Genomic DNA, 23,734 nt, shown 5'->3' with positions numbered 1-23,734 from the left:
GTATATATATATATGTGTCTATGTATGTGTTCTTCTACTCTTATATTCTTATTCATTTTTTTGTTTTCATCACATCATATCTAGTGTGTTTTGCTGCATTATCTTCGGTGTGAATGGGCGACCGCGTATGGCTGGCGAACAATTCATTGAGGGAGAAAGTGGTTGCAATAGTGAGAGTAAAAATAAGTTTTTAAAAGAAGGCATTTTAGATATATTGAAAGGTGGCTCTCAAAAGCAAAATGGATGATTGTAAATAGAATTTTTCATACTCAAATATAAAAATTACTAAAATAGCCTCAAAACTAAAAAAAAAATAGAAAAAAACACAAACATGGCATAGACCAAATGACAGTTCACCCTTCAACCGTCGTCACTGAACACACACACACACACTGAAGATGAGATATGCACGTTGCCTTCCATCTCTTAAAAGACAGTTTTAGAGCCCCCATGGACATGTTGTAGTAATAAAGTAGGACGTCAATAAGGTACTTTTTTATGGAGTAGTGGAAAATTATTTTTTGGGGTCTTCATGTCATTAAAAGGAGTCACCTAAATGTCTAATTTAAGCATGTATATTCGAATTTATATAAAAATGTATTGAGAGAAAAAGTCACTTATTTCTAAAAATTAGTCGGGTGAAAGCTCAAATATCTTAGGATAATAAAAAATAAAAAAAAAAAGCCAGTTTCAAATGGCTTATTATAATTCAATGATTGACAATTACTTAAAAACTTTCCTTCAGATGCTTCAGCCAGTTGAGAACTCTAAAGCAATGTGTGTGTGTGTATATATATATATAAAAGCTTATCAAGATTACCCGACAATGCTATGCTATGTTTTTTATTTTTTTAATTTTTATTTTCACTTTTTCATTAAAAAAACAAGAAAGGTGTTGTTTAATTTGGTTTCAATAAACAACAATTGTTTTTTAATAAACAATTTAATTTTATTTTCATTCAAATGACTAACCAATATCTTTATGAATCCAACTTTCACTTTCTCTTCATCAACCCACTGACCAACCAATTATTATTATTGTCAATTAATGTGAATTATTTTTAAAATATATTTACTTATCTTGTCAAGATTACCACCCAAATTAAGGTTATGTTTAGATTCTATATTTTCCCTTACAGAAAATAAAAAAATAAAATAAATGCGAAAGGTGGTATAATGAATTATCATTTTATCTTTTCAAATAAAATATAATTATTACATGGCATATATAATAATGGGCTGAACTATACTGTGGTGGTGGTTGGGGGAGAGGAGGCCACTGTTGCATTCGTTGCATTTACCAAAAGGCAAAGAAAGAAAGAGAGAAAGCAAGCAAGCAAGGGAGAAGCCACCACTAGCTTATGCTTCCCAACTTTACCACTATATATTGTGATGAGTCTTTATCATCTACCCATACACCTTACACTTCACTTGCATATATATATATATCTCAATAAATAAATAAATAAAAGGAATTTTGTTCTGCCTTCCTCAGGTGCCTACTGCCTGCCCCATCACCTTTGAGGGTTTGGCATTCCTTCTCATCCCCACCTTTCTTAAAAGCCAAACAATTAGCACCAAACACACAATCGATAAAGCTTCAAATCTCCAATCCACTTCTAGTCAAAAGATACCCTCCTCCCCCTCCCCCCACCCCCCATTTCCTTACTCTCTCTAATTCCCTCTCCAAAGAAGGAATTCTTTTAACTAATAAATAAATAAAAAGAAGGGATATATTATTAATTAATTACATTACATATATTCTTTCTTTCTTTCTTTCTGATTGATTGATTGATTTTTTTCATTACCCCCAATGCATTTATATTAATTAAAACTGCTAATTGGGTTTAGTCCCCAATATAAAGTATAAAAGGGACAACATTAATATATAAATGAATTGCATTTATAGTAGTGTAGTAATTATCATTAAATTGCGTGATTAGTTTGCTTACGGAATCCTTTAAAAAAAAAAGAAAAAAGAGTTTGTTTGGGGGTGGGGGGAACACTTGGCTTTTTAGAGTTGGATTATTATAGCCTTTGATCAACATTGGAGGCGGGAACTGCCTTGCCTTGCCTTGTCTTGTCCATTAAAACAGAACCCCCCCCCCCCCCCCCCCCCCCCACTATATATGTCTTATGTAAGTTGCAACTAAACAAAGTGACCCTTAAATTAAAGATGAAACAAATTAAGAATCTTTTTAGTAAAATATTTTTTTTTTGGGGGAATCAATTTAAGTTAGTGAAGAGAACAACGTGAGACTGAGTCAAGTAGCACGAAGTCTGTATTATATGATCCTAATCCTAGTTTAGCAATGAATGAAGCTGGTGGGAACTAACACGTGATACGAGCATATATATTGTTTACAATAAAAGCCCAGAAATGGGGGCTGCAATTAAGTCCACGATTAGCGACAGAGCGAGTCATGAACCTTTAATCCATCAAGTCTCCAATCAGGCAGGCAATCATTATTATTGTGAAGAAAGGGTTTTTGGTGGGAATTTGGATAGCTTAACCCTTAAGTGCATGGGAAAAGTGAAAACAAATGAAAGATTCTTGGCGTTTGCGTTGGCCACCTTTTGGGGAGAAAAGAGAATTAGTAGAGAACACCTATTTCCCTTCTCTTCTCTACTTTAATATCATTCTCGTTTTTTGGGTGGCTCATAATGGATATTCCAACATTGCCATCTGTTGCTAGACAACTGGCCAACACATCGAAAGTGGCCAATGCCCAATTCTTTTTTATTATTATTATTATTATTATCAGTTCTCAAATTAAGTTAAGGCTATTAAGAGTCATGATTAATAATAATATTATTATAATTATGTGTCTTATTCTTTAACTTTCATTAATAAAAAAAATATTATATAACTAATAATACAATCATTAATCATCACTCGAAAATGCACGTCCTCGTAGCCCATTTCCCATGTGCGGCTCTGTCACCCGTTCCATGTTTATACATCACACATGCAATATTTCTAAATAGGTCTTTGTTAAATGGTTAGAATTTGTCTAGATAGAAAGTCATTTAATGCTTGTTTTATATTATTTTATAATAATTTAATAATATTTAACAAAATAAAAAGATAATTTTAACCTTTAAAAAATTCAAAAGTTGTGACTATAAATGATATTATTGGTAAATAAAATGATAAATGACATAATTATCCTAACATCAATAATTGAAATGACAAAAAAAGACAATTCTAATAGATTCTATCTAAATAGATTTATTCTTCTAAATAATTAAACCTTTTATTATTATTATTATCATCTAATAAGGATCAATCCTTAATTAAGCATTGAATTAAACGATCATCGTATTTACCACCTAAATCCAAATCTACAAGTGAATCTATACATATGTTAAGGCCACATGTCAATTAAAAAAAGAAAAATATTATTGATACATCATTATGTACACTTACGCATTATGTACCAATGTCTAAAATGCCCTCACCACATTGGGTGAGGGCATTTTAGACAATCTAAAAATGTATCTAAAAATTAAAATTCAATTTTTCTAATTCCCTTACACAATCTTGGGATCCTTCCCGGGCCTCGTCGCTCGGTACCTTACACAATCTTTATTATACCAATATGAGTTTAAGTATAATTGTATAATTAGTTTTAAATTAATTTTATATTAGAAGTAACAAGTCATGGATCCAAAATTTGCTTACAGAACAAATTCTTGATTTTTTAAATAACATATTCAAAGGGTATTTTGAAAAATCATTTTATTGATAGAATTTTATAACACCAAAACGGTATATTTGCTCATATATCATAGTAGATATTTGTAATCTATATATTATCACCTAAAATATAATAATCGTGAATTCTTCTTATTACCAAAGTAAAAATTTAGCTAAAATTCACTCAACCCCCTCAAAATTGATAATTTGTGACACTTGGCCCCCCTATAATTTTCTTTTTTATCTGGAACTGCCTTTGACATCATTTTTTAGCAAAAAAAAGAGTTAAAGATGCATTTAAAAAAAAATTATCATAAAGCCTCAAGTAATCTTAAATAATTACATACAATTCTATTATTATAAATTAATTAAAAAATATCAAACTTACCCTTACGTAGCGAAAAATGGTGCCAATACATGATTTGAAAGGAAAAAATAGAAAAAAAAAAAGTGAGAACAAAAAAAAAAAAAAATTGTGTGTTTGGAAATTAAATCAAAAGTATTATTTACTAAGAAAAAAAGAGAAAATTCAATTATTTAGAGATTATTTTACTTCCATAATTTAAAGATAAATTAAAGACTAATTAACTTTTATTATTCAAAAATGAATTAGATTTTATTAAATCATGGACTGATTGGATTTTACACATTTTTAGAGATAAATTAGAATATTAGGTTTAGTGATCACATTTTTTATCTTTTTTTTTTTATTTTTCTCTCTCAAATTATTTATTAGCTCCGTTTTCCTCATTTTATGGACAAGTTTATTATTTTTATTTTTAATTAACTTATAATAATAAAATTGTGTAAGATTAATTGAACATTATGATCATTTTCTTTTTTTAGTATGTAAATTTAACTTTTTATAAAAAAATGATGTCAGAAAAGAGTTATCAATTAAAAATAAAATTATAAATAGATTAAATACCTAGAATTATAAATTAAAAAAATATATATTTGATCAACTCTAGATACCAACAAAAACTATACAGCCTAGTCCCAAGACAAGCCACAAATGGTAAAACGCTAAGACTGCGTTCTCTTTAATTTTCAATTTTCAGTTTTAAGTTTTAAATTTATTTTCAGTTTTCTATTTTGATAGTCTGTTTTTAGAAAATTGAAAACGCGTTCTCTTTGTTATTTTGAAAAACTATTCCTCAGAACAGAAAATTAGAAAACGTATTCTCTTTGAAATTTTGAAAATAAGTTTTTAATTATATTTTATTCAATAAATTAAAAATATTTAATGTTAATATATTATTAAAAATATATATATTTTAAAGTTAATGAATTTTATAATATTTTTTTTCATTACAATAATAAAATATGAATAAATAAATAAATAAATGTGTTTTGAGTTTTAAATTTGTTTTGGTTGAAAACACTCAAAATAATTTTTTGTTGTTTTGAGTTTTTTTTATAATTTTTTTTTTGTTTTCAAAAATATATTTTTAAAAACAGTAAAGAGAATGTGTTTTCATTATTTTAGAAAATTGAAAACTAAAAATGACTTGAAAACAGTAAAGAGAACGCAACCTAAAGTTTTCTTGAAAATAATGGGTCGCGAGGGATCTACTATTGGTGGATGCATAAATGTCATATTTAGTAGGGACTAATCATGTGTCTGTTTGAAAGTATAAAAATTTAAAACCACATCCAATTTATTTGAAGGCCGAATCAGGGGAGAAAACCAATCTTTTTCATAGGTGAGAGAAGTTTGAATACCTAAATTCTCAAAAAAAAAAAAAAAAAAAACTATGCAGCCTTGCTATTTAGGAATAAACTAAGCCTATGGGATGTGATGGGTCACAAATTTTTACCTTATACATCATGCAAACCCACGTATAAATTATGTATATTAAATAAGGGTTAGTAATATATCAATTAAATCGAAATAGTAAGACTGAATCAATCAAAATTATTAGTTCAAATTAGTTTAAATTGTAGGTCATTTTGACTCGGTTTCTAATTTTGATAATTTTAATTATTTTAATTTAATTTGATCTCCACATTGAAAAAATTGAAAAATTTGGACACATTAAAATGCCAAAAACGACGTTACTTTTGCACTTTGTTATTTTCGTTTTTCATTTTCTTTTAATTTTTTAAATTTTTGGTTTTTGAATTTTTTGATTTGTTCAATTTGATAGTAGATTCGATTTAGTTTTTTTTTTTTTTTTTATACAAATTTGCCCTATTTAATTTAAGTAATTCGATTGATCAATTACCCTTAATATTAATGTTATGGGTATTTTTCGAACCACCTTTTCTTATGGTTGGACTCAACCCAACAGGCCGATCAAACCTCTCGAAGCCTAATAGATCCAAGATCGAGGTCGTCAGAGTAAGGTCGCACATCGCCGAAACCTGAGCTCTGACCACACAACCAAGCGAACTTCCAGCGATGTTGTCAGCTCACTAGCCAAACCACTTAGCTTGCATAACAACAAGGAACAACAAGGCCGCGGAATAATCGGAGGCGATGCCCACCTGTCTTATCTGAGGCAAACCTGACCCCTGATAATGTGGGATTCACTCCCAATTTTATGAAATTGATAAGGACATCTTATCTCCATAATATTATCCTCTCATTTTGGATTTTATGAAAATTGTAAATATTCCTATACTATAAATAGGGGTCAAAAACTATTGTATGTGGGGGGGGCAATAATGATATATTGTTATTTTGTAGGAATAACTAGAAAACAATTGTGAACTAGGTATTATTCTGGCCAAACCTTGTAAAAACTTCTTTATGTATGATTTATTGTTTGTTCTATTTGTTTCTCCTCTTTGAATTTGTACTCATTTTTTCATTACGAACCTACGAATCACGGTCGACCAACTCCAAACATCGACAATTAAATAACACAAAAATTTATATATAAGCTTATCATGTAAATATTCAAACTCTAATATAATTACTACCTTTTATAAATGCGGTTTCAATAGGCAAAGGTAGTAAATAGCTTGGAAGTATGACTTGAGAAAAATTATAAGGTAAATTACATTAAGCTACTTTTGTAATTTTACAAAATTTTAATATGTATTATTTACATTAATCCCCCTTCAGTTAAATAATTATTCAAAAATTATGCAATTTTCTAAAACTTGGGGGGTGCACCGTGTCACAAATTTTGAACCAATAAGGGGTTTTTTTTCGCTTTTGCTAATACCAAGGAATTAAGGATATCTTATTAAATATCTCAAAATCAAAACAATTTCCAAAATTGGAAATAATGCAACAATTGACAATTTTGTAGATAATAATATTCTTTAATTAATATATTTTTTAATGAATAAGAAACAGAAGATGATGAGATCAGAGCCGTTGATTGGTAAGCCCAACAATTTCAACGGCATCCGACAACTCCCCGACCGAGAAGCATGGCAAGTCTTTACTACGACCCTTATATTTAATTCATTACTCATTAGAAAAAATTAAATCTCCATCTGGCATCTGGCGTCTACGATTCCTTGCGTCTCTCTCCTGTCAATCCAACGGCTCACATCCATTGGAGTGCCCGGTCGCCTCTGGCGCAAGTTAGTGAACCCCCTCCTTTTTTTTTTTAATTTTTTTTTTGAAGTGGGCGAAACTGTTGTAAGGTGGGCTCCAAACTGTTGTAAGGTGGGCTCCAAGGTTCTTGTCCTCATCTTAATTCAAAACCATTAACAAAATTAAATAAAATAAAAACTGGAAGACCTTCAATAGATTAAAATAAAAAATCATAATTTTGATGAATTTAAAAATCAAGAAAACTAAAAAAAATTGGTCCTAAAATATTAAAAATGTTACATACTTTTTATTTTCCCTTTCCACGCCGACCCACTTTACAAATCCACCACAGAAATCAAGGCTAGGAAAATGACCAAAATACTCACGTGCGGTGCAACATCTCGTCGAGCTAAGTTCTTGAGTCCATAGGGGCGTTTTGTGTAATTTCACAAGTACAAACTTTACTATAAAAGGCCGTGGTCTCACCACGATCAACTTTAGCTGCGAAGAACACTCAGAAGAGCCCACAGAGAGAGAGAGAGAGAGAGAGAGAGATTGACAAACGACCTGTCCTCGCCGGAATCTGTCCCTTAGTTGCCGGTTGGTCAGATTCTTTTTCCGATAATTGACCTTCTTCTCTTGTTACTTCCCTTACAGGTTGTATATTTATATAACCTCTGATATATTGTTCGTACTCTTCTTAATCTAGTCCTCAAAATATATATTCTTTCTTTCTGGCGAAATCTGACAGAGCCCGCCGAGAAATTGCTGTCTGTGATGGGATTTTGTATCTGCCCGTTAGAAACTCCGGCAAGGTTGCTGTGGAGCACCAGCTTCTTCCGCCACAAGCTCATGCTATTCTAAAACTAAATCTCGGAATCATAGATTTAGATCATCACCATCAACGTCCAATCTTTATTATTCGGTCTCTTTCGCCTGAGACGTATTATATACACAGGAAACTGTGTGTATAGGTGACGGTGACGGTCGCCGGAGATCTGACAGAAAGCTTACTGTATCGATCATGGATTCTGGCTGCCTTTTCTTCGACCCCTCTGACCACGGGAACATGTTGTTTATCGGGAGTGGCAATCCCATATTTCAAGGTTTTTTACCTCGTTCTTTGTTCTCTCTATTTTTATTTATTTTGTTTTTCAATTTTCTATTTTTATTTCAATTGCTAAGAAAATAATCTGATTATATATATATATGTATATATGGGAAGCTCGTATGTGTAATTAATTTATGTATCTAAACAAGACATGCATCAGATCTTTTGGGAAATGATAGTTTGATTTCTGAGCTATACTTATTGTACATTAATTTCCTACAAGATTCAAATTTTTACAACACATTCTTTTAATTTGATTTTCTTTTCATGGGATTTTCTCGGAAAAGGTAACATTAAAAGCTGCAATATTTTGAAGAAATATATACATATATACACATATATATTCTCAACTAATATTAAGATTTTTTTTTTTGGCCTTTTGGATATGGGGTTTTAGGAGGGCCAAGATCGGTGATGAACATGGAGGAAACCTTGAAGAGACGACCTTTTTTCAGCTCGCCGGAGGAACTGTACGATGAAGAATACTACGATGAGCAGTTGCCGGAAAAGAAACGCCGGCTCAGTCCCGAGCAGGTGAGTCACTGCGAATCACCCATTTAAATATATTAATTTTACAAGTCACATGGATAGCTCTAAAAAAAAAAAAAAGAATTGTTCTCTAATACAATACATATATATATATATATATGCGGTCGAGCTTGATAATTAAGATGCATATCTAGCTACTTATGGAACATGATCCGTAAATTCCAAGGATATTTTCGATATCTGAGGCATATTCGAATACGATGATGAGAGCATCCAATTCTCCCCATATATTATCTTTAAGAAAGAAGCAAGAAAAGGAAGTGGATATGGTTAGAAGGTGGGATCAATTAATTAGTAGGGTTTAATTGGTTGGGGTGAATTATTATTATTAGGTTCATCTGCTGGAGAAGAGCTTCGAGGCGGAGAACAAGCTGGAGCCGGAGAGGAAGACGCAGCTGGCGAAGAAGCTGGGGCTGCAGCCGAGGCAGGTGGCGGTGTGGTTCCAGAACCGCCGTGCTCGGTGGAAGACCAAGCAGCTCGAGAGGGACTTTGATCAGCTCAAATCTTCCTACGAATCCCTTCAGTCCGACTATGATTCCATTCGCAAGGAGCACGACAAGCTCAAAGCTGAGGTATATATATACATATTATATAATTATAAACAAACAAAGGCTCATAACTAGCTAGTTTCATCTCATGATGACAAACTCTTCGGATCAATCGGACAAGTCAATCATATATATTCTGATGATCATATCATATATATTTTAATTGTAGAAATGTCTCTTTTCTGTAACATGAGAATAAGATTTTACACACACAACGGATTCTCCTTATTTTTTGGTCAACTTTTGTAAAATGATCAATAGTCCCATAGACACTGGACACTTGTTTAACTAGCATTAATAGCTCATTGAAAACTAGGGTTGCTTTTATATTTGTGAATTTGATTTGATTATTGAGGGAGAACAGAGTAATTATTAATTAAATTCTCAGTGTTACAGTGCCCGAGATGTAGTGTGGAGGTTCATAATTATAAAATATAATCTTTTATAAAGCTGGGTGCATGTGGCTCAAATGATCTTATTTTAATTAAGAAGCTATCAACAAAAATAGTTAATAGTTATAAAAAATGATAATTTTATAGAATCTTTTATAAACAGTGTCATCGAGAGGTTTATACATCAATATTTAGAACAAAATGCTATTTTAAGAATAATTATAATATGGAATCTGATGCTATATATATATAAATTGCAGGTTTCTGCCTTGACTGATAAGCTGCAAGCCAAGGAGGTGATCGGAGCACCAACACCAGGCCCGAGTCCGAAGCCGGACCCGCTTCCGGGGGACGTTGACGTTCTCCACGCTTCAACCCCGTGTCCGCTCAACGTGAAATCCGAGGACCGCCTGAGCACCGGCAGCGGCGGAAGCGCGGTGGTGGACGAGGAAGGCCCGCAGCTTGTGGACAGTGTAGATTCCTACGACTTCCCCCCCAATGACTACCCCGGATGCGTGGCGGCCCAGGTCCAATCGGAAGAGGACGATGGCAGCGGGAAAGGCGGCCCCTACCTCTCCGACTTGTTCGCGGCCGCGGAGCCCCCCCACAACGACGAAGGCGTGCCTCTGGGCTGGTGGGTCTGGTCTTGAGTAAGAATTGAGCACCGAAACTGTCGTCAACTTCGTCGCTAAAAATGGCTGTCTTTGTAATGTTTTATTTCTGTAGCTGTTTAATTATAAAAAGAAAAAAAAAACAAAATTAAACTTAGATCTGTTGTAACTTTGTAAACTCGTAATGAATAATAAAATATATATTTATCTACTTATGTCCTTAGCAACTTTTTTTTTTTTTTTTGTTGCCATATTTCAATTATTTTCTATAATTACCAAGAAATCAAATTAAAATATCTTGTTTATATATATTTTTTATATATTTTTTGCATGTGGAATTAAATGGAAAGAGCAGCGAAATCAAACTGAATACAAACAAACAACTCAGATGGATTAAGTTTTTCGATCGTCCGGGGTCAAAACGATGGCGTATCGAAGGTGTGACACTCCCACGTGAGGACAGCTCAGGCTGAGTGAGGCTCCATCCCAAGTGATCCCTTTTAATTATATTTGTTTTGTTTTCTTACGTTTAATTTGGTGTCACGTTTGAGATAACCCGCGACCGCAATTGACACCAACTCATCTAAGTATAAAATTAATTAATTTTATTTTTCACTTCAGATCTTACCTAAATTTATCTGGGGACCCATAATAAGTCGATTAATATTAAAGGAAAAAATGGCTGATAATAATGAAAAAAACACCATCTCTGGCAGCCATGTGCTGGATGCCGGTGGTATTGGAACAAGTTCGCGATTGCACATTTTCAACCCGCCCCCATCTCACTCTCATGTGCTTGCTATGGCCATCCCAACAAGGCGACATGTACACATAAAGCCCCACAATAATAATTTATATAACATTACATGATTGGAATATAATATTATAAGTAGGTTTAATGTTTTGTACAATTGCACTTATTATATTTAATTTCATTACAACGGAGCGTGCATTATTATTTGTACTTTTATAATATGTATGTATTATTATAACTATGAAAAAATAGGAGAATTAATTTGTCTAAGGTATAATTTATTTTATAAAAAAAAAATTAATATAATTTTTAATTAATTAATTCATAACTGGCTTGTCTTGTCTCGGGGTGGGGCGTCAAGTTCAAATTCATGAACCCTCAACTCTCGATTTTCACTTTCGAATCTAAGGCAGTGGCAGTCTAGATATTTTGTTCATATCTAGGGGTATTTTTGTAATGCAACAGGGAAATTTATAGCTTCGGCCCCCGCATCTCGGAGGTCACATGCAGGTTAACCTTTGTCTGCCGGCTAGAGTCGGTCGCTGAAACGACGTCGCCTTGAGGCAGCCCCTTCGCCGGTCACGAATCTTGCGCGTCGTGTACGAATATAAATAGACGCGCAACAAAATCATTGTTTTGTGTAGAAAGAGGGAAGACTTGGGAGAGCATTTTTGACCACCGGCTACCGATCGCTTCCTCCTCTGTGGTAATCTCTCTGAATCTGCTCTCCGTAATGTCAGAATTTCTTCTTCTTCTCGGTATTTGAGTATTCTTTTGTAGAAATCTGAACTCGTAATCTGCTCTGAAACTTTTTGAGGACTGAGGTCTGAAGTTTGACTTTGAGTGTGTCGCTCTGGATATTGCGATCCGGCAATGCTCCGTAGGTTCGGATCTTGCGGTCACTTGATTTCTCATTTTCTGATCCTTAACTTACTTATCGTCATTTGCTATCGCTTGAACTCCTGGTCGAAAGTTCAGATCTCTTGTTTTACTATCTTGTTATCCGAAATGTGTTAGTTACTGCGGTTAGCTTCTGCCTTCTTATCTCTAGCATTATTGTTTTAGGTCCTGACATTGTTCATTGCAAAGTACAATGTGTGTACTGTATTGTTGTTATTAGCGTGTTGGGGAAAGACGCCTGCTGGAATGCTTTATATCTTAGCTTCGGAGGAATTAGGGCAAGTTTAGGGTTTTGAATTAGGTTTTACTTGGAAAGTTTTGGTGAAAAACCAATGGTGTTGCAAGAGAATGAATTTGTAATCGACATGGAGAAGATGTGGACAAAATGGTTTTGAAATTGGAAAAACTGTTGGGCATAAGGCAGTGCCAGTTAGTTTTGGGTGTGTAAGGGCCTTGATTTTGGGGAGGAGATGCAAGAAAAACATTTGGACTCATTTCCAATCTTGTCCCAATTATATCTGAGGCAATTTTATGTACTTCACTCATTAGGTTTTGTGCTTGTGTGGACCATCTTCTAGTACTAAATATTCATGATACTCTTTACACCTGTAATAATTGAGATAATTACGAAGATCATTTTTTTTTTCTTGTGAATTTGAGTCTAACATGTTGCAAATATCTTACTTCTACTTAGAGTTCCTTCTACTTTTGTTTTCGACCAACTCTGTCTCAAGGAGAAGTCTAATGTGTTCTGGTTCTTAGCAGATGAACCTTGTGGCACTGATGTTTCTCAAAATTGGTGTGACAGTGACCATCATGAATTCATAGCATACAATGTGCATATTGGGACAAATTTTATTGGAGTTTCTTAATGGGGGGGGGGGGGGGGGGGGTGTTACTGACCACAATTTTGTTTTACCTTCTACTTCTCTTGTTACATGTCATTTGTCGGTGAGTATATAATTCACCATCATTTGACTATTCAACAACCTTCCTTCATAATAATCTATCACTTTGAGGGTTTTGAAATGCTAACATTGCTGATTTTACAAACTTAAATTATAGCCATACAATTATATCTTTATATATATCGTGTTAATGCACTCTATCTTATTATAAAATTCTGTTCACTCATAAGAGGTCATGTGACCGTGACTGCCATGGTTCTTTTGGTCTCTTTTTGATGATTAAAAAGAAGGGAGAGGATGTATCCGTTGCTTCAGTTGCTGGGCTTGGGCTGTGGCTTGAGTAGGCATTTAACAGTTCCTTGGCAGCTTAATGGATAACTCCAAAGTTTTCAGTAGCTTTTGACTTAGGAGCATTGACAGTGAAATGTTGAGAACTTAGCATCACCAGCTTTCCTGGGACAATGTTGTGCTGGATACTGTCCTATTTATCTGAGTTTTGTATCTTTCTCCACCTGTTTGATTTGTTTACTTATTCTTTTTTCAGATTATGGCATTCTCAGTTACTAATGACCAGTGTTAGGTGGAATCCTTGTTCTCCTTTTGTGTATCTACATCCACTAGATATGATAAGAACAAGGGTATGAGATATGCATCCGAATCCACATCCCAAATTGATCACTTTTAATATTCAAATTCTAAACTATCTATCAAAAAGAATAAATTCATTTGTGTTAATGAAAATTTTCTACTTCTCATGTGAATAGGAGATAGAAATCTCCATTTTCTCTTAATTTGATTAATTTCAGGTACATCCATGAACTGTAACATCTTATGCTAGTACATTAAACAGGATATATTATGCTTAAATGTTAAAATAGTGTTACACATACCCAATTTTTGAATACATATTTTGATATCCTTAAGTTAAAATAAATTGAGAAAAATAGAAAGAAGCAAAGAACTTGAAGAAAATTAAGAATTGTATTATACAACTGAATTTAAAACCAATCCATTATTTGAGTACAAGAGCTACTTATATACAGAAAAGTAAGAACTGACTGATCTAACTGACAAGCTAGAATCTTCAACTGAAACAATCTTCACCATCCATTTGTTTTAATCTCAGCCACTGGATGCTAACAGACAATTAGGTAGTTAACAAGAGCTGTTAGTACTCGGTCTCTGAAAAATTCTGTTACAACTTAATGGAGGGACTCTTTATTCTCCACACAAGGTGCTGGTCCGGTCTGGCTTCCTAAAAATTTCTGTTTGGGGACCTCATGTCCTAAATTGACAAACTTCTGATTTTCCATTATCATATTTGGTTGTTCATATTTTATTGGCAAGCTTCCAATTTTTGATGATTGTACTTGAGCTTGAAAACAAAAAAATGGAATTTGGTGTTCTCTTTCTGGTCTTGTAAGTTAATGTAGTTGCATACATAAAGGCAAGCTGAAATGGAGAAGTAATATATTGTTATCATGTTATGTTCATGTGTTGATTGTATAATTTGAATATGGAACAAAGCGAAGAAACTTCAGTAGGTTCAATGATTTCTTACACTTAAAGTTGGTATTACTTTTTGTTTGATAAGAATATGATGTGGACTGGAGCTGTTTTCTAGTAGCCGAGGCATGTTTTGAACTACTTTTAACTAATCAACAAATCATATTTGGTATTCTACTAGTGTAGAGTTGACATCCACCGCTCCACGATGATCTTAGTGTTGTTTTGTGGAGAAAACGTGTAGACCACTGTATTTTCAAATATTGTGGTTCATCATTTCTAAGTTGTTGCCCTTATTATAGTGATTGATGCATGCTGTGTTGGAGTCAAGGATCTTTTCAGCACCTACATGTCACGACCCCAAGGATCCCCAAGGATATGGTAGTAATTATGTATTATATGTAATTCTTTTGGTTGTTGTACTTTGCTGTTGTAGTAGTTGTGCCTTTAAGTTGTATTGTAACTGAAAGGATAGAACAGTCTATAAATAGGTTAGATTAGATAGAGAATGGGACAGTGAATGATAATTGAATCTATTTCTCTCTCAACTTCTCTGATCTCTCTCCCGATTCCCTCTGATTCTCTCTCTATCTCTGTTTCTGTTATGTCTGAATCCTCCCTCATTTTTGTCTGTTTCCCTGTTCATTTCTGTTCTAATTCTCCCTCGGATTCTTCCAATTTCCCATCCAAACCCTAGGTACATGACGCGACATTGCAAATGATGAAGTTGGCCAATGTCATTGTAGGCAATGCAAAATTCCTTTCCCTTGTTTGTGATGAGCTTGATAGCAACCTTTGCATTGCTTGTCTCAGGACTGTTTGTGAGTTGTAACCATGTCCAATGTCTATTGTCTCTTCTGTGAGGTGTATTTTAGAGCAGTACAGCAGTATTGCACTATCCTAATGTATTTCAAGTTCTTGAAAGGGTTTTTTTTTACCAGTATTACATTGAAAAATGTGCACATTTTTCAAGAAGCTTAATCAAACATAGCCTAGTTAAAGCAGAAGCTTTCTAGACCTGTTTCAAAGCCGCATACAAGCAGCTGTTATTAGTAGAATGGTCATAGTTGGCCTTTTACAGTTGGCCACTGTGTGATTTGTCATATGAATAATGCAATGGAATTTTTCTCATGGCTCCCTCAGCTCCATGGTCATAGACGAGGTTGGATGTAGCATGATCTGTCTCAAATGGGAAGTTGAGACTTAACGGATGCTGGATATTAACCTGACAATGGTTATAGCTATATAGCCTTTTATAAGTTTTTAAGTCTTGCTTTTAGTAATATATGTTGTGTATACTTCTGCCTCCCTCTAATTGCATGCTATCACACACATAGAGAGGGAGAGAGCTTTAATTTTCTTACCAGGTGTTTTCTGTTAAAATTTGGAAATGATATTAGTGGATGTGTATTTTATGTGGGCAACCTTTTTATTTAGTGAGTAAGTTTTGATATTGCTCAACCCAAGTTGGTTAGTTCTTCTATTTATGTGTAGGTATTTGTTTTCTTGCTTATCGATGGAACTAACCCTCTGACAAAATTTTCCAAGGATTGGCAGGTTTTTTCTTTGCCAGGCTTTCACTTCCAAAAGTGATGTCAGGGAAAGCTTTAAGAGATCTCAACACAGTACCTATATCTGAGAGGAAGAATGAAAACTCTAGTAAAGGGTGTTTTGCTAAGCCCCAAGCTGAGCAAGGAGATGGTAAAGAAAGGCATGGAGAGAATAATGCCTACTTAGTTGGAACTCCCATAAGCATAGATGAAAGTATAAAATCTGAGGTTGAGGTGGGAAACTCAGAAGTTGAATACATTGAATCTGAAAATCTGAATGATGTGGAAGATGTCAGTACGAGTCTCAAGGTAGGAATATGTTCTCCCGATGATGCTCAGCCAGAGCTATCAAAATTACACTGGACCTGTTTCTAAATTTTGAATGTTTAGTCTTTTTATGAACTTTCACTGATGTCCATGTACCTATTTTTGCTTTGCCCAGACACTTTTGACTGGACTGGATTCTAAAGACTGGGTTTCGGTATGTGAGGCTCTCAATGATGTACGCCGATTTGCAATTTTTCATAAGGAAGCAATGGTCAGCTTGCTGTGAGTCTCAATTTCCTTAACCTACAGATCTGATTGGAAGACTCTGGAACATTCTTTAAATTAATAAACTCAGCTTTTCAAAAAGATTTCTTGTTTAACTTCTCTTTTCCATTGCCATCATGCTTTGATGAACAGGGAGAATGTGATCCCCCTCATTGTAAAATCTTTGAAGAATCCAAGAAGTGCTGTTTGTAAAACTGCAATTATGACATCTGCAGATATCTTTAGTGCATACAGCGATCGCATAATCGATTCTTTGGACCCTCTGGTATAATATAATTTGCTGCCATTTCTTATGTGATTTCCATAAATGGCTCTTTTCCTAGTCTAAACTCATCATATATGCCTTTTCCACTTTATCATGTTTAGCTTGTTCAGCTTCTACTGAAGTCTTCCCAAGACAAACGATTTGTATGTGAGGCAGCCGAGAGAGCTTTAATAGCTATGACCACTTCTGTTTCCCCATCTTGTTGTTACCAAAATTGCAGCCCTATCTTAAGAACAGGAATCCCCGGATTCGAGCCAAGGCTTCTATGTGCTTTAGTCGAAGTGTACCACAATTGGTAAGAACTCACATTTGTTTCTTACCTTCTTTGTCTATTCAGATTGATTGCAATTAATTATTTATTTTCATGTGTCTTTCATGCCTTCTCTTTTTCTGTTGTTCCTATTAGGAGAGACTGAAGTTTTTATTGTTTCCTATTGTTTTTAAATCTCTCTTGGCTGACTTGCCCAAGAAAAAGATTTCTCTTTCTATGCCCCACTGACAAGTTTTTTGTCATTGAATCTTGAACTCCTCATTTATGGTTTAGGGACCTTCTCTATTTTTTTGGATGGATGATTTATCTAGTTTTTTTGTGGAAGATATAAGTTTGATTTACCTGAGGAAATGCAAAATTTATTTTATATTACTTGTTTCATTATCCGGTGATTCCTTTTCATTTTTCCATGTTTCTTACAAGTATGGATGTAAATGGGTCCACATTTAACCCCATTAATGATCCTCAATTAAAACAAGCATGAACGTTTATAATTAGGGAATATAGACATAAGGCTTTTTGAGCATTTATTAAAACAAGTATGTAAATAGGATTATTGAGGAACCCGTTTCCATCTCTACTTACAAGCATGGATTTTATTGTTGCTTTGCATGATTTTGACAGCTTTGTTTCTTTTCATGTAAAACAAGGTGGTGGGGGAGGGGGGAGGACTCTTGGTCTGAGAATGGAGAGTTATGTGAACTTACTAAATTATATTATCAGTTACCAATAGTACACGGAATGTAGTTTATGTTTGATATTAGTGATGTATTTGAGCTCAGACTGGCTGACGGGTCTTTTTATTGCATGGTAGCTCTAGGAAAATGTAGTCCCCCCACTACCTTCGTCAGGAGCAGGAACCTGAACTTATAAAAAGTGTACTGAAGATGCCTTAAACTATGAACGGGGATGTAAATTAGTTGGGATTGGATCTCTAAGAATTCTCAGTTCCTGGTAGTATTGTTATTGTACTATTAATCTAGCACATGACTAATTTAAGGATGAATTGCTGCTTAGCCATGTACATATCCTAACAAAAGAACTGGAAAGTTTTTGCTAAACCATGTACAATTTTTGTATTATGATGTATCCCTTTTGCTGAATGTTGTCAGTGCATACTAAACAGGGGGTGGAGGGAATCAAAACGTATGGGATTGACAAGTTGATCCAAATAGCTGCATCCCAGCTGAGTGATCAGCTTCCTGAGTCCAGGGAGGCTGCTCGTACTCTCTTGTTAGAACTTCAGACAGTATATCAGAAGTGTCACGTCTTGACAGAGACTGCAGTAACTGAAGATTCAGAGGTGGGTTCTTGGGAGAACTTCTGTCAGTCAAAGCTCTCTCCTCTAAATGCTCAAGCTGTCCTTCGCGTGACCAATATTGCTCGGGAAGGCCTTGTTTTGGGTTCCTAGCATGGCGAGCTTTAGTAAGTGCCATCTTTTTTAAGAGGGGTCAGTTTTCTGTCGCTTGGTTTGATTCATTACCTTACTTGTATATACCGTGAGACATCAAGATGTTTGGAAAAGCGGTTGAAGCATGTAGTAAAGCATTAATCCTATTATAGTATTCACATTGAGATTTGACCATGAGTTTCAACTCTTGCCATTTGTGGGATTTCATTATAATATAAGCGGCCAGTATTGACATAATGTGCCTTTGCTTCAGTATTTTCCGCCCTCGCTTAATTTATGCGGCGTTTTTCTCGACTGATGGAAAATGCTCGAAAACCAACTAATAAAAAGAAAATGACTATTCAAAGGTATTCCTTTCGATGACAACAGTGCAGTTCTCTGTTTCTTGGAGTGTGATTTTAAGTTGTGAAGAGAGACTGTTTTGGATGCTACCTCCAATATATTATAATTATATGAGGTTCTTTGCTTCGTGAATATCGGAGAGGGGATTTGATGCACAAGGCCCCACTTGAGTGTCAGAGGAGAGCAACCTTGGTGCATGGGTTCGTTGCTTTGATAGGGACAGGGATCCAAGTTCCACCCTGTATATTTATGGCGTTCTGTGCGTGCGTGTTTTAAAAGAAGATATTAGCATTGATAGAGGACTAATTAGATATATATTGTAGTCAAGGTTGGTGGGTTAGAGATTAACCAGCTGGAGTATAATTCCAGTTTTGGCTATCTTAATCAGTTACTATTTGATTAATTGCCCCTTTGAAAGACGGTGATGGCCCAGCAGACACCTATAACGTGACCTTAAAGTTGGGATGAAGAGTGATACTGATAGTGATAGCCAATCCACTAGCCATTGTAACACAAGTTAACAAAGAGTCGGAGATATGGAAATGTGGATTATATATTTGACCATGTGCCAAATGATAAATCCGAAGATAGCTACTATATAAGATAATGGTTCGTCGATGTTACGTGCATTAGAGGAATGTTTATTAAAGTGATGATAATTATAAAGATTTTGCATATATATCATTTTGGTTAATAATTTTATATGGATATGTCATTTTCTTTTTAAATAATTATAAAAAGGTAAGAAAAGGCTTCATTCAAATACTTCTCTCCTCACCTTGCCCCTTCAATTTAGTTGGCAACCATATTGGTGTGTATATAAAGTTGATTTTTTTTTTTTTTAAATTGGCCATGAATTGTTAATTAAGAAGAATGTTAGTGACTAAATGAGGAGAAAGTGAACCAAATTTTACTTAATAAACTTTTAAGTATTTTTACACCGAGAGAAACTATATTACTCATAGTTAGCATTCATATGGACATATAAATTTGGATTAGCATCTGGTGAGATGATATGTTTGATTTTCGTGACACGGCAGGATGAATTTAAGGGCACAAGTTGAGCTTGGGTTTGGGTCCATTTGGAGGATAGCTGGTATAAGATGCTCTTAAGTCATCAATCAGATGTTACATTGCCTTGGCCACTATTCATTGTGTGGCCTCTTGGGTTACCCAGCTTGTCCCCAAACATGATATATATCTAATGGCACCCTCTACATTTGCCAGTTGAATATACACATCACACTAATGGTGGGTGTGGGTGCCATGACAACTAAATATCAACCAAACTAATCCTCAGTGTCTAAAATGAGAAATTGCATTCAAAGTCTAATGTGATGGGAAAATTTAAAAGATAGTAATAATAAATAATATTTTTTAATATAACAAAAATGTTAAATATTAAAATATGAGTAGAGGAGATGGAGATATTAAAATACATATGATTATACAATAGACAAAGTTAAAAAAAAAAATTATTTATAATAAAATTGAAATGATTTTTATTAATAATAAGATACATAAAATATAATTAAAATAATTTGATTGTATAATACGAAAGAGATCAATAAGTACACAAAGATGGAGATATTAAAATAAATAATAAAATATATAAAATAATTAAAATGAGAAAGGAGATGAAAAAGACTCGTAACATTCTGCATCGAGTGATAAGAAAGATCGAATCAACTTATTTTGATGGATTTATGTGAATTTCTCAGGAGTTACCCATTCTTGAACTATCTTAACTAAAGCATGCTTAACTCGGGAATTATTTATCCACATTCAACTCAAAAAATATCTAGTTGATGTTATTTCCTTTCTTATTATCCTCGATATATATATATCAGTTTCTCTAGATTTCTTTCTTAAACATGTTCTTAGGCCCTCAGGTATTACAATTCTTATAAAAAGAATGAATAGGATGAAATAAATATTTAGGCATAAGCGTGAAAGAAGATAAAATAAAATTGATGAAGAATTTTTAAAATTATAAATAAAAATGACTAAAAGTTGAATATATATATATATATTTATAATTATTATAAAGAGACATTGCCATCACTTGGTGTCGTGTTACTCTTACAATGTGACCGAGCGTGCCTAAAAGTTTGTAATCTAGTTTACTTCTTCCTCAATATTCATTTGTTCATCACGAATCTTTGAAAAGTCCAACACAAATCAAATCAAATCAAACACTGCTCAGTACTAACCCCACAAATTTGTTCTTTCCCTTCCGAACCCACTCCACTCCACTCCACTCCATTGGAGTTTACAGAGATCAAACCCAATTCCCTCTCCAACTATTAAAAATAAGAAAAAGAAACGAAAGGGAAAACCCTTCTCTCAGGCTAAGCTGAGGCGGCCCACATCACACACTTTGATTGGCCAGCTGCTTTGGGTCTTTCTTCCTCATCTCTCCAACCCCCCAAATTAATTCATCTCTACCTTTCTCTTGTTGTTTTCCAGATATATCCTTTTTCATACTCTCTTCTTCTTCTCTTCTTCCATGGATGTTCAAATTCGGTGATGAACGACCTTGTTCTGGAATCGCCACACAGCTTATAGCTATGGGGATCGTCGTTTCAGTGATCTTGCTATTCGTGGGAATTGGGATTCTGGTTCTCATTCACGCTTGCATAGCCGGAGAGCCTTCCGATTCGGGTCTGGAAGGGGCATCGATCTTAACGCAGTGGAAAGGGGTGGCTTCGGAAGCAGAAGCATGTCTCCAGAGGAACTGGAAAAGCTTCCTCGATTTGAATTCAAGGCGGGGGGCGAGAAAGGGAGCAGCCCGGTGGATTGCGCCGTGTGCTTGGAGAACTTCAAGGCGGGGGATAAGTGCCGGCTACTGCCGATCTGCAACCACAGCTTCCACGCGCAGTGCGTGGATCTTTGGCTCTTGACGACGCCCATTTGCCCCATCTGCAGAACCGCCACCGCCGGCGGCGGTGCCGTGAGCAGGGAAGCCGCAGTGGGCGGTTGAGGGAGGTTGCGGTGGAGCTGGGGGAGGCCCAGACGCCGGCCAGTGAGCGTTCTTCCAGTGAGCCGGGTGAAAACCAGATGGATTCAGCTGGGTCTGGGCTCGGACCGAGTTCAGTTCCTCTGTAAAATGCCATGATTTCTGATCGGAGATATTTGCAGTTGGAACGCCATTGTCAGTGGGGTTTGTAATTGCTAGATTTTTTTTTTTTTTATTTTATGAATTCCCAAATTAGATTTTATATTTTTGTCAAATTCCCAAATTCATCCTCCAATTTTTAAAATGTGAAATAAGAAAATTGTGATGGTATCCTCAAGTTCAGAACTAAAATTAGTTAAAAAGTATAAAAGTAATAATTTAAATAAGTCAAATTGCACATAGACCCAGATCTAATCAAATCCTCAATTACATTCGCATTTCATAATCGTATTTACGATGTAAATCACAATCAAAGAATCTTATCTTGCCTAAATAGGCAACAAGAACTTACAAAATGTGTAATGTAATTGGAACTCTTGTGTGGGTCTTACTTTAAAGTTATAGCTTAATAATAGCCTTAATTTAAAGCAAACTTAAATCCAATAATAGTATATAAATGATATTAGATTTTGTTGGGTTATGCTTGTAATTCTATAGCCCAAAGCCCATATTGACATCTCTCAGTGAAATTAAGGTTTTGTCATTCTCTCTCTCTCTCTTTTCATATATATAAATCACTTGTTAAGGGAGAAATTATTCTAAAGAAACTATTCCATAGTATTTGTTAATCAAGATATGAAAAGAATTTTATATCTTTTAGTTTTTTAACGTATTTATTAAATTGATCTAATAATTTTTGAAAAAGATATATATATAACTTTTTATACATAAATTTATCTGTCCCAAATAAATTTATCTAAGATTTTACAGGTTAGTATAAATTACTCATTTGTCATTTTTAGTATAATTAATGTTATTTAATGTATTTTTAAAATTTAAATTTATTAAATCTTATTTTTACAATAAGTTTGGTTTAAAAGAACTTATTTATTAAGTCTTATATGTCATTTAATACATTTTTACATTGTCATAGATTTTAGTAATTTTTAAAATTTAAATGACATGATTCCTTTCATTGATTTTTAAAATTTAAAACTCTCTATATCTATATATATATATATTATTATCTAATACAAATTCTTAGTGAAATTATTACAATTTCACCAATAATTATTTCTACTTTTTTGAGTTTTGTTAGAATCTATTTTTGAACATGAATTTAAAAAAAAATGCTATAGTCAAAATTCGAATGTATGATGGAATAATAAGAAAATTGACAGATGGTTGACATGTTTTAGAATTGAAAAAGAGTCTCATCTCCTTAAGCACTATTGATAGCAATGGGTGTAAGTACTCATCGTAAGGTAGAGTTTTGTGGGTTTCCAAAGGTGCCCTAGTAATAATGAAAGCCATGAAATCTAGCAGTTTGTACGTATTGCAAGGTTCTCTTATAGTTTCAACATCTTTGTCAGATTTGGATACCACCAAATTATAGCATGAGACTAGGTCACATGAGTGAAAAAGATTTAGCAGTACTTAACAAAAGAGGGCTCTTTGGAGGACAAAATACAAGGAAGTTGGAATTCCATGAGCATTGCATTTCTAGAAAGCAAAAGAGGATTAATTTAAGCACTACCACTCACAAGACCAAGGGTACTCTTGATTACATTCATTCTAACCTTTGGGGTCCTGCTAAAGTGAAGTTCAAGGAAAGATTGAACTTATTCCCTAAAGCACAAGGACGAGGTGTTTAAAACCTTTAAGCAATGAAAGATTTTAACTGAAAAGCAAATAGGGAAACAAATTAAATGACTTAGAAACAAATAACAAACTTGAGTTTTATGGTGGG

General features: G+C 34.1%; 2 protein-coding genes and 1 pseudogene across 4 annotated transcripts; all 3 read left to right on the top strand.

Annotated features, from left to right (window-relative positions):
- Nucleotides 1–7,703: 7,703 nt before the first annotated feature.
- LOC127798751 (homeobox-leucine zipper protein HAT5) lies at nucleotides 7,704–10,622 on the top strand. Of its 3 annotated transcripts, none has more exons than XM_052332340.1 (5): nucleotides 7,704–7,796; nucleotides 7,948–8,302; nucleotides 8,705–8,841; nucleotides 9,189–9,428; nucleotides 10,057–10,622. In XM_052332340.1, exons 2-5 carry the CDS (start codon nucleotides 8,221–8,223, stop codon nucleotides 10,444–10,446), a joined length of 849 nt encoding a protein of 282 aa, XP_052188300.1. In that variant the 5' UTR covers nucleotides 7,704–7,796; nucleotides 7,948–8,220; the 3' UTR covers nucleotides 10,447–10,622. The 3 variants fall into 3 exon arrangements, with proteins under 3 accessions (XP_052188300.1, XP_052188298.1, XP_052188299.1); XM_052332338.1 differs by having other exon boundaries at nucleotides 7,709–7,853; XM_052332339.1 differs by having other exon boundaries at nucleotides 7,779–7,796; nucleotides 7,906–8,302.
- A 4,215-nt stretch (nucleotides 10,623–14,837) lies between these two features.
- Nucleotides 14,838–18,761, top strand: LOC127800731 (uncharacterized). The gene is given in 7 exon segments (XM_052335514.1): nucleotides 14,838–14,856; nucleotides 16,033–16,334; nucleotides 16,468–16,574; nucleotides 16,710–16,842; nucleotides 16,944–17,037; nucleotides 17,040–17,137; nucleotides 18,240–18,761. Coding segments are annotated over 6 exon segments (984 nt in total). The 5' UTR covers nucleotides 14,838–14,856; nucleotides 16,033–16,067; the 3' UTR covers nucleotides 18,525–18,761.
- A 2,251-nt stretch (nucleotides 18,762–21,012) lies between these two features.
- LOC127800011 (E3 ubiquitin-protein ligase ATL4-like) lies at nucleotides 21,013–22,179 on the top strand (annotated as a pseudogene).
- The last annotated feature ends 1,555 nt before the right edge of the window (nucleotides 22,180–23,734 follow it).

Source organism: Diospyros lotus, chromosome 4 (genome assembly GCF_014633365.1).
Source record: "Diospyros lotus cultivar Yz01 chromosome 4, ASM1463336v1, whole genome shotgun sequence".
Classification (NCBI taxonomy): domain Eukaryota; kingdom Viridiplantae; phylum Streptophyta; class Magnoliopsida; order Ericales; family Ebenaceae; genus Diospyros; species Diospyros lotus.
Note: the sequence above shows the minus strand (reverse complement) of the source record. Positions and strands in the feature narration are given on the sequence as shown.

Excerpts from the sequence above, each read along its gene's own strand:
- LOC127798751 (XM_052332340.1), top strand. The coding sequence starts at position 8,221 with ATGGATTCTGGCTGCCTTTTCTTCGACCCCTCTGACCACGGGAACATG. Across the intron at positions 8,303-8,704 it reads TGGCAATCCCATATTTCAAG|GAGGGCCAAGATCGGTGATG; the intron begins GTTTTTTACCTC and ends ATGGGGTTTTAG. Across the intron at positions 8,842-9,188 it reads GCCGGCTCAGTCCCGAGCAG|GTTCATCTGCTGGAGAAGAG; the intron begins GTGAGTCACTGC and ends TATTATTATTAG.